At 30.7% G+C, this 11,462-nt stretch overlaps 1 protein-coding gene across 1 annotated transcript; it reads left to right on the top strand.

The window, feature by feature from the left end:
* The first annotated feature begins 7,734 nt into the window (after window positions 1–7,734).
* LOC136970015 (homeobox protein Hox-B7-B-like) lies at window positions 7,735–10,504 on the top strand. Its single transcript, XM_067264382.1, has 2 exons — window positions 7,735–8,254; window positions 9,184–10,504. The coding sequence occupies exons 1-2, from the start codon at window positions 7,735–7,737 to the stop codon at window positions 9,453–9,455; spliced, it is 792 nt and encodes a 263-aa protein (XP_067120483.1). The 3' UTR covers window positions 9,456–10,504.
* Window positions 10,505–11,462: the final 958 nt, after the last annotated feature.

Raw genomic sequence — 11,462 nt, 5'->3', positions numbered from 1 at the left:
TGAGAAGAGAAACAAATTTGTGATAATGTGTCATCACGAAAATATTAATCTACATTAAAAAGTAAATTTTAATGTTAATGATAATCATTATCAAAAATTTCCTTTTACTCTAGCAAGTCCAGTAGTTGATTAATATAGATAGCTATTCTAGTAAATAATTGTATAATTAAAATAGACAAGTGCTCTTAATTAAATATGCATTTGTCTAAATAGAGGGATTTTTATCTGTTCCCATTTATAATTTCTGCACACGTCGACAAATGCTTAGATTCTATTTATTTTTATAAAAGAATGATCTACGATAACGATATCGATATATAAGATAAATTTTATATGGTTAATTATTCGTTTGTACTTGGTTTAAATTTAATTATATGCTAAAATTTCTGAAGCAAATAAAGAAGAAAGGCAAATCAATATACAGTACTTAATCTGCAATAGTATTCATTGTATAAAGGAAATAGAAGCTTAAAGTCTATCTCTTGATACCTAACCTGATGATCCTAGTCCTTAACTAAGATTTAGAACAAATTACACATAAAATTGTATTTAGAATTATAATAAAATAGATTCAAATTTAATAGAAGTCTGTATTTATTAATTTTTTTTCATAAATATTATCAAATGCTTCTTATCTAAAATAATTTTGTTATTTTTCTGTGTAGACAGACATTTAAAAATGTTAGAAGTAAGAAGCGTTCAAAAAGAAAATGTTTTCTCAAACTCTAAAGATTATTTATTTCTTTTCAATCGAATATTTTTTTAAATTAAAGGAAATATTTCATGTTGTCGTTTTATCGATAACAAAAAACGATATTTTTTGAGAGGGATGGTAGACAAATAATGGTCAGTCGGACGAATCAGACATAGGTCTATTCCTGCTTGCTTTGACGTAAACATGTCGTCATTGACAAGAAAATGACCTTTCCTGTCAGAGAAAATGACGATGACCGAGCATTCACTGACCAACAATTTTGTGTTGATGTTACAGGAAACTTGAACCTGAAAATGGCGTTATGTCATAACACGAGTTTTCTGAACTATGACAAGAAAAATCATGAAAAATTGCAATTCGAAAGTTAATACTACTGTAACAGTAATTTTTCCACTTCTTAATTACAAAACACAGTTTTAAACCTAAAAATAATAATTTTGAAACACATAGTTTAGAAAATACCAAACTCTAATAATGAGTCCAATAGTTTCTGAAGAGATTTTCAACTCAATATTTAAAAATTATATATGAATTTATATGGTAATTGAATGGTTAGATTTCTCTTTAATTACATAGATCTAATGGAAACATTTTTAAAATACTTTAGTAAGTGGATTATATTGACAATTAGGCGTACTTACAGAGCTTATGTAAGTTTTTTCATTAGACTTCGGAATGTAAAAATTAATAAGTACAATTAGAATATTGAAATTTTTATTATTTTATTTTTACCTGTAAAATATAAATAATAATACAATTCAATTTATTTAACGGTGAAGTATATTTTACGGAAAAAATAATAAAAACAGTTAAATCCATTTCATCCATTCAGGATTTTCGTAGAATAATACCTTCAGAATTATGTAAGTAATGTATATTGAGGTTATCCCTATTTATAACGAAGGGAAAACAGGGGAAGAAGGAGAAGAAAAAAAAGCATAGCAGAGAAAATATCGATCAAAACGGCGCCATACCGATAATCCGTCTTCAGCTCCGACCCTATTAGTTTTCTACAGTAGCACTTGCAACCATTTTCTAATTCACGCAAAGAAAAAATTTCCTCCTCTTTTTTTTTTAAGGACACTCTGATCCACAAAATCACCTTTGGAGAGCTCAGAGGATCACTGTGGGTCAGGTATACAAGTCCAATCCATCTAACGATTGTAGAAGAGGAGTGCAAGGCCTCTAAGATTGGAAAAGAAAAGAAAAAAAATCACATTCCTGTTACCAAAAAGGGAGCGAACTGAGGAGAGATAGGATAATGCATTAACGATTAGCTTCCCTTAAATCAATAAAAGGAACAAAGACTATTTTTTCGCAACTGATCGATGACTTTATCCAACCGGAAATATTTGGCAAAGAATAATATAAATAGGAGAAACCAAAATATAATTAAAGTTACTTGTTGCCTTAATATAATAGTGGTCTATCGCTAGAGTAAGAAGATTTAACGGACCGAAGTGTAGGGTGGAGATCCGCAAACTGTACCCAAAGAAGGCACAATACTGGCGCCAGTAAGTCTGGTAGCCATAATACTTTTGGCCAATCGGAGGTAAGCAATGGACACCAAGAGGCCGGCTACTCATTCAAGTGATTGGTTGTAAAAATGAAAGGCCGCTATTTGCTCTCCACCATAAATCATATTCACTGGAAGGAAATACGTTATAATTCTCAATTCAATATAGACAAAAGAGCTTTTAATAATTATGAATCCATTTCATTTATAATCGTCTTTTATAATCGATATTAAACTCTTTAAGAGTGTCAACGATATATCGCGATTGAGGGCTTTTTTAAAGAGACATTTACATTTAAGATATAAATTAATTGCATTACGTAAACGAATATTAACAGAGTAAATTTGGTAATAAATTGATATGAAGGATTTATTATATTATATTATATATTTATTATCGACATAAAATAAGTTTTAATCTGAAAAATATTTAAATTTTACAATTATTATTTATAAAAATAATACAATATTTTTGCATATAATGGTCTATTAAATAGAAAAGGCTCGTTTTATTGTTATTTTTACCTGCGTTACTATTTTATATAATTGCTGTTTTGTTATTTATCGTTTTCTTCGGTGGGGCTACCATTAATCGTTCTGGCATTGGCAATTTAATTATGCGATAAAGAATAAAGAATAAAATTCCTCAGATTAGTAACAGGAAAATGAATCAACTCCATCAGCATTAACGAAAACTGAGTAACAAGTACACAGTAAAATGTATTTTTATATTCTATGAGAAGTTAATATTAATTATTTTTATTATTTAAATATATTTTTCTTATATTTTATTCAAAAAAATTAAAGGATACTTTATACTTTAAAATCTTTCACCCTTTTTGAATTTTTTTCCATACTTTAATAGAGCAATTTAAAATTAGATAAAGTCTTGATCAGTAAAAAGAAAAAAAAACTAAATTATCGTCAGGAAAATTCATATAGATCTAAGTTTTAGACAATATTAATCAATTTTTTAAGCTGTAAATCAATATCATGTAAGGAAGTTCAATTTATCTTACGTTGAAGTAAATTTAATGTTTATTTTTTTATTAAAAAAGAAATTTAAAGAAAAATTTAATTATTAAATTACTTAACAATTCAATGACTTATAGGCTTATCAATAATTTAGTTAATGTAAATTTATTATATAATTTTTAAATAATTTATTTAAAAGAAAATTAAGAATCGATGAAAAGTTAGATTTTTTTTTTAATTTAAAAAAAATTTTATTTAAATTTTCGACAACCAATTTAATCTGATACATTTTATTAATTATTATATTTGGTGAAGCTTAACCAAGAGGAAGATTGTTGCAAATTTATTTGATTAGGTCCTATAATCTTAAATCAAAATTTCAGGGGATGCGATGCAATTTTTTAAATATTATAATCTTACAACGCAGATGACTTAAGAGATAAGATGGAAATGTCGATAATATGGAAGTAATAAATTGTATATTAAATGTCTTTAAATCTCCAGTCGACAATTAATTTGCAAAAAAAAAACTCAAAAAGAAGATCCTAATCCCGTAAAGATATAGAAATTTAAAGGGAGGAAAAAAAAAAGTAGGAAAAAGTTTGAAAGAACGTTTAAGTAGAAATCGACTAAAACCTCATTTATAACACTAATTTGTGACAAAAATTCACTAAATAAACACTCTGTCGTAAGAATAAAGTTGAAAATTAATATTTTAAATATATAATTTCTGGATAAAGTAAGGTTGGCAAAAATCATTTTCTTGCGAACTCTCTATGGCAAAGAGCGGTTCCATTATTTATAGCTGACGTCGCACTACGCACGTGACACAAGCGACTGGCTGCAGAGTGAGTAAGTGCTGAGGATTTCATTCACTTAGTCCAATGTAATTTGTCTTATTGCTAACTCGCCTTTAAGCTAACTGGAAACTAGTAGCCAAATATGCATCTCCCGTTTTTTCCCTTTATTATCACCTTTCATAAGGAAAATTGAAACTCTGACATATAATTATTAAATGATTTTTATTTACTGAAATTTATCATCTCTCAAGGCGGAAAAGATAAACAGGTAGGTTGCTAAAAGATGAATTAGCGTATTAAGAATTTAATTTCTGTTACACTACATAAAATGAATCTGTTTCATTTATATGGCATAAGATAAAATATGCGAATTGAATTATACTTTCAGACAGCAATATCACGTGTTAATCAATATATTTTTCCATTAAACTTTTCTTATTTATTTATTTTTTTAAGTGTAACTTTCTTGTAAGCTGCATTTTCGTAATCAATTTTCGATAGATTGATCGAAAGCAAAACTTTTTTTTAAAGTTTGAGATGTCAATTATAAGTTTCGGCTTCTAATTACAATTAATTAATTAATTAATATTGATTATTAATTTGTAATCTAGGCGATGTTAAGGTAATAAATATTCTTTACAACGATTAAGTTATAAAGTTGTCTGATGCCTATACTATATAAATTAACGGAGGAAAAACTTGGTTACTCGTAGAAAAATATTATAAATAATGCAACAAGTTAAAGAAAACTGAAATTTTAACTTATCAGCACCTATTATATCAACAGGCAAAGATCGAAAATTAATTCCTTCGTGTTAACAAATCGTTCATATCCGGTTTCCAGCCCAGAACAAGAACTGTCTACACGTAATAAAGCTAGCAGCGAAACTTAAAACTTAATTTACGTAGAAAATGCAAATTACAGGTAAGAGTGGGCAATCCCAACAGCTTCACATAAAGCATAACAAACTGTTTACCTGGTACGTTGTTTATCAAGCAACCAGCTGTTTACAACACATTGATTAACGAGGCGCCCAAAATGAGGAACAACGTCATTTATCAAAGTTAGCTGTACAAAGCCGCATTGCTAACGATATACACCATTCCCCGGGCTATGGCATACCATTTGTATAACGTCACATATGACGTCATTGTTTTCAATGATGTCCATCCGAAAGTTTTATATTAAATATTCCTTAAGAAGGAAAAACGTCCTAAAGTATTTAAGTAGTAATACCAAGTTGTAAATAGACTTATGTCTTGTTTAAACTTACGTTAAATTTATCGTTTTCTTACGTAAGAATAAAAATCGTTTTTCTTTTTTGATAGATTTGATGGTTAAGAAGATTTTGCGACTTTCTAGGAGATGCTACACCGGTCAACTGTCCGAATTTCGTTGCGTGCAAAACGTTTTTAAAATGTAAACATTCAACTATGCTGTGTACCAATAGATTGCTAGCAACATGATCATTGGTTGCTCTATTACTAACAGACTTACCAAATAGGCCACTCCCGCAACATTAGAACCAGGAACACATGTTAAGATGTCAATTCTATAACGAAGAAAATGTTTAACCAAACCAATAATCATTATTTCTTTCTAAATTTTGCTGTAAAAATATATTATTTTATATGTAAATTTTGTGAAAATACATATGCAAAATAAGTAGAAAAATAACTTATTTGTTTTGTAACTCTAATCTCATAAATCAAATTTAAAATAAAGTTTTATTTAAAATGCAAAAAACGAGTTTTTAAAATGTGTGTTTATTTTAAAAAATAGAAATAAATTTATTTAAAACATAACACGTCCAACTTAAGACATTTAAATTTAAAATTTTATTCATTTTTTTCTAACCTGGATATGACTAAATTTACATAGATTCAAACTTACGACTATTAAAAGTTTGGAATATGACACAGAAGAATTTTTGTATTTTTTTTTATTGTTTCTTTTTTAAAGATTTCTTACGAATATGGCCTATACATCTTAAGGTGTAGTCGGAATTTTATATCCTTTCCTATTGCGCTTGTGGATTATAATTTTGTTATCGGATAAATCAAGGAAAAACTAAACTTTTAAATTTTATTATAACATAATTTGTATAATTATATAACACTCTTACCATGTATAAGTAAGGAAGAGTGATAAACGTATGCAGAGGGTCGTGATGTGATAGATTATTGAAGGCGAACCGCGTCTTGCACCTGAAAACTTTAATGGAAACACCAAAAATCAATCGCGACAAAGGAATAAAAGAACTATAAAAAAATAAATGGTTCTTTCTATGCACTCCCAGCTGTCGAGAACACGAGGTTAAGATAGAATTCACTTGAAGAAAATAAAACGTGATCAGTTCCGTAGACAAACAGCGAACTGATCCGACAGCCAGCAACCGTCGAGTGTTGGTGCTACAATATTGATTATCTCCTCAACGTTCTAACGTTATTTATCTTGGCCCCGGAGTGTGCAATGTCACTCTTTCCAGTGCTTTCTACCCGATGTGACGTCATACTGCGACCGAATTGATGGTCCCCATAGTATATTCCCTACGCGAGTGACTGAACTTGGTCGTTCTGTTACCCTCAACGCACTGGGTCGAGATTTGTTTGTCAAATCGTTTTGACGTGATATGCAAATTTCTTTAGTATCATTCTTCGGAAAAGAATAATAACAATGTTGAAAAACTTTCATATTTTGAAACATCGTGCTCCGAAACCTTCCGTAGGAAATGACGACTCGCTTCATTTCTCTTAAAGTTATTGAGATTTATCAGCTCTATAACAGATGCTAAAGTTTCCTACGCATATTAATATGACAAAAATCATCGTTAAATATTTCTGTTTTAATTAAATACATTGGTAAATGCATTATTAACTACTGCAGAAAGATATTTTTTTATTTAATTTTGATGAATTGAAAGTAGTTGATAGAATATCTCTTCAAATTAGGGTGCCAAAAGTTTTCATAACACAATATACAATAATGATGAGACCTTTGATATATCTTTGAGTTAACCGACTATCAAATGACAAAGAGTTGCCGATTTAACTGACAAAATCGGAAGTCAATTTGTTAGTCAAATTTTTGGTATCAATTTCAAAACTTAGCGATTGGTCTGTAGTAAGAGAGAAACCATTCTTCCCAGTCAAACCTAAGCCAAAATGTAAATATAAATTCTATACCAATCGGGTGCTTAAATTTAGTTTAAAAAGGCTATCAGCTTTCAAGCTTTTTCTTTATTTGCTTATATCCGGTAGATATCAAGGCTACTAAATCCGTTTTAACTTACCAGCGTGTTAAATACGATACCAAGTGTTTAGTCGAGCAACGAGAATTATGTTTACAGATGTCCGGGAAGTCAAGCGTCACCTGGCTGTTGTAAACAGCTCGTCAACAACTCCTACTGGGGGTGGGTTGTCGCTACAAAAGCAAACAGGTGCCAGATCTTTTTGAAGGACCAGCCACCAAGAAGAAGTAGGAGGAGATACGGTGACCCGTAGGGGGGAAATGTAGGGGTAATACGTTTGCATAGACTCCGTCAACCAGTGAGATGAGAAGGTCGACCTACGATGCAAACGTTGGTCATTCAAGATCTACTATTGGATGAAGTTGTATCACGTGATCGCTATTTTCGCTGAATATCATTAGGGGGCCGGACGATAGGTTAAGTCCCGTACAAAGTAGTGATCACAAATCATTTTGCTTTCGCACCATACCCTTCATTATGAGCACACATTTCAGTCATTTTTCGACAACTAATTGGTCGGGATATAGCGGACCTCGTGATCACCATCATCACCACTACTATGGGGGAAGTTGCATTAACTATGCCGAGTCCAACCATTATACGTCTCCATCACCACAATCTCACGTTCCCGTTCATCCTTATCCCAGTAGGTGTCCCAACTACATCCGACTCGATTCGGTCGGAGGACATCAAAAGGAATATCGGACTACCTACGATAACAACGCGATCGAAACATACGATCACAACATTCAAGCAAACTATGAAGTATCAAGTCCCGGAATACCGTCCACCACAGAGTGTCCACCCGATAGCGATAAACAATATCCGTGTCGAATTCAACAACAATACGACGCTCATTCATGTGTAGTGCCTCAAAACCAACAACAACATCAAGGTTCAGTAACTGCTTATGATACCCACCCACATCAACCGAGTCCATCCGAAACGACTACAACCGAAAAACCGATATTCTATTCATGGATGAAATCTTATGCAGGTGAGATAGTTCTGCTTTATACTTACAGCTGTTTAAATTGGCGGGTCAATGTTCAGTTCGCAAAAAACGCGTCACGTGAAACCAATACTCGCTCCTGATTGGAGAGTTTCGTTGCTTTTTTTCCCTTCCACGTCTTTTCAATTCGATGCCTTTACTGCGCAACACAATTCAGATCACGTGTTAAAAACATCGCTAAACACATCTTTAATCTTTAATGTTGAGAATAATTAACATCTGCTCGCGTTTTATTCCGAAATTTATTATTTAAATACTATAAATATCCTGAAACGTTCGAAACGAAACCAAACATTTCCTGGTTTCACGCTAACACTTCGATCAACCTTGAATATGGTCGTGTTACATCATTTTAAAATTTATCATTAAACTTTCATTTTATCAGGAAATTTTGATTAAAGAACTACCAATTTTCATCATTTTCTTCATTTAACAAAGCAGATGTAACTTTCATAAACTTTTATTAATTAAAGTATAAAATAATTGGTATAATTTATGGAAAAATTAATTTTTTGGTATCTTAAATAGTAAATTTAAAAATTTTAAATAATAAAGTATTGCTAGTTAAATTAAGATAAAATAAATTGATAAGTAAGTGATCATTGTCGCTTCGTTTCTCCTATCAACCTAAGCATTTTAAAGCATAAAAATATCTTGAAACTTATTATATAATTTTAAAAATAAATGAAAAATTTTGCAAATTAATCATTCGTAATATGTGAGTGTAAACATAGAAGCGAAAATAATCGATATAAAATATACCCTTACAAATTAAATGAAGATCGATGTAAAATAAAATATAGAAATTTATACGGATTTATTTTTATATAAAGTTTTTTAATAGAAGATAAAATTTAAACATTTATAAAATTTTTAAATGAATCTACGTATTTTTAACATATTTTATTCCGTAGATTCGGGTCAAGCCCAGAAAAGAACACGTCAAACGTATACTCGCTATCAAACGTTGGAATTGGAGAAAGAATTTCATTTTAATCATTACTTGACTCGAAGGAGAAGAATAGAAATTGCTCATTCATTAGGGCTAACCGAACGACAGATAAAAATTTGGTTTCAGAATCGGAGAATGAAAGCTAAAAAAGAAAACAAATTCCAACCGAACCAATCTCTACAAGAGAAAAGAGTAATAAGCGAAATCGAAGAAATACCTGGAGTTGGTAGTTGAGAATAAAAACGGAATAATTCACAAGACAAGAAACAGGGATTTAGACAATGAGCTTTGATTACATTTTTCACGATAACATCTTATGAAAGCTGCACCAGTAGTCCACTAAATCATACACGGGAAGTTCTGGAATCCTTTTTAAAGTTGGCAATCGAAACCATTCAAACAGAGAAAAAGAAGAATAAAAGGTACCGTTTTACAGCATTGTGGAAATGGAATGACCAAGAAACTTCCTGTGCACCCTTCAGTGTGAGTAATCTATACCACCCCTTTGCTTTCTGTGCCTTTAACTAGATTTATGACCGATCGTGTGAGACTGTTTACGGAATGACAGTTTTACGATCCCCCGTTCTTAGAAGAACTGAGAGTACTTTTAACTAGTAAGGTTGACAGTTGTAGGACAGCTGACCCTACGGTTACCAAAACACGACAAGAGAGAATGGGACATTTATTAATTTTAATGCCGCGTGTTGGTAAGAAACGTCACTCCACGGAACGATGGTCTGCCTAAGACACCTTAAAATTAAATGTCAGACTCGTTTCCAGTGGGATGTCGGCCTGAATTATCAGTAGGCCGAAGTTTACGTGACTCGAGTAAGGATATTCTCTTCTTTCTTGTTATCCATAGAAAAGAAGAGTTTCTCTTATAAATCTGCAATAATTATCACCTCGCGAATAAAAGCAATGAGTGCAAAATCAAGATGTTTACGTATAAATTGGTGTGATAAAGAATCTTCCAACTAAATATATGATCTCAGTTCAGAACAGCTTGCGAGAACTGACAAAGGCATAAATCATCCAACGGTTATTTGGATTTAATATGTTGCATGTGCAAATATAAGATGAATCAAAACATGACGTTCTTTTTTAAAAATTACATTTACATATATTGTATACGATATTTTTATTGTTTAATTTTATTTTCGCATTACACATGATGCATTATAAGAATTTTTACAGACTGTAAAACATGTTAAAAGTATTGTTAATGTATGTTAAAGGAAAAAAATCCACGTAAAAATACGTTAAATATTCTCCTAACTAAACAAAACTATAATCGCATTCTCAGGTACTTATTTTGTAACTGTGTAGCCTATTTATTTCTGTAAATTAAGCAATTCATTAAATGAAACCTAACATATTTTTAAAATTATTCCTTTCTGATTTTCTTTCATTAATATTGAAACAGTATTAAAGTTCTCGAAAGAATTTGCTGACATTTTTTAAAAAAGAAAGTAAATAACAATGCCTGGAAATATAATTATGTATAGAGAGAGGACGTAGTCACGAAAAACTAACTTTTTACAATCGAATTTTACTACTTAAAATGCTTAACTAATTAAAAATATTTTTATTCTACGATTGTAATCACTTATTTGACATATTATTCCGTGTTTATAAAACAATGTAATTTATTTATCGTTAACAGAAAATGATAAACAACATTTGCGACAGAGACAATCTGTACATGTAAATGAGAATTTCTACGTATCACGCAATGAAACATATGCAGGTAATGTTTCGTATGCATGTAAACTGTTATATTCAACATATGTTTTAGATAAATTTTTGCCACTAACACCTCTCTCCTAATAATCAGACTACTAATAAATATCGTTCGTCGGTTCCTTTCAATTTTCTATAAACCAGAGAGCGTTTTCTATATCAACTTCTGTAATATCGTTCTCATAAGTGAAACATAAGACGTTAAATTATATAAAGAGCACTAGGATATCGATCGATGTATAGTGTGTTGTGTTCTCCTGGGAGATTCTCAGGAACTGTCGCTCCTTTTGACAAATTCATTACTGCTAAATTCCTTCTTAAACCTTGGTCTTTTAAGGTCTTGGTCGAGGATCGTTGACATGGCAACAGGCTCTCGACCTATAGGTAACATTATCCGAACAGATCAATTAAATTTCTTTTTTCTTTCTGCATTGCTACTGATAACAACTGAAATATTAATACCTCTTTTAAAAATATTAAATCAAAATTACTAATTAATTT

The sequence above is a fragment of the Centruroides vittatus genome, unplaced genomic scaffold, assembly GCF_030686945.1.
Source record: "Centruroides vittatus isolate TY-2023 unplaced genomic scaffold, ASM3068694v2 contig_1863, whole genome shotgun sequence".
NCBI classification, from domain to species: domain Eukaryota; kingdom Metazoa; phylum Arthropoda; class Arachnida; order Scorpiones; family Buthidae; genus Centruroides; species Centruroides vittatus.
The sequence above is the reverse complement of the archived record's forward strand: the minus strand, read 5'-3'. Positions and strand labels throughout refer to the sequence as shown.

Excerpts from the sequence above, each read along its gene's own strand:
- LOC136970015 (XM_067264382.1), top strand. The coding sequence starts at position 7,735 with ATGAGCACACATTTCAGTCATTTTTCGACAACTAATTGGTCGGGATAT. Across the intron at positions 8,255-9,183 it reads ATGGATGAAATCTTATGCAG|ATTCGGGTCAAGCCCAGAAA; the intron begins GTGAGATAGTTC and ends TTTATTCCGTAG.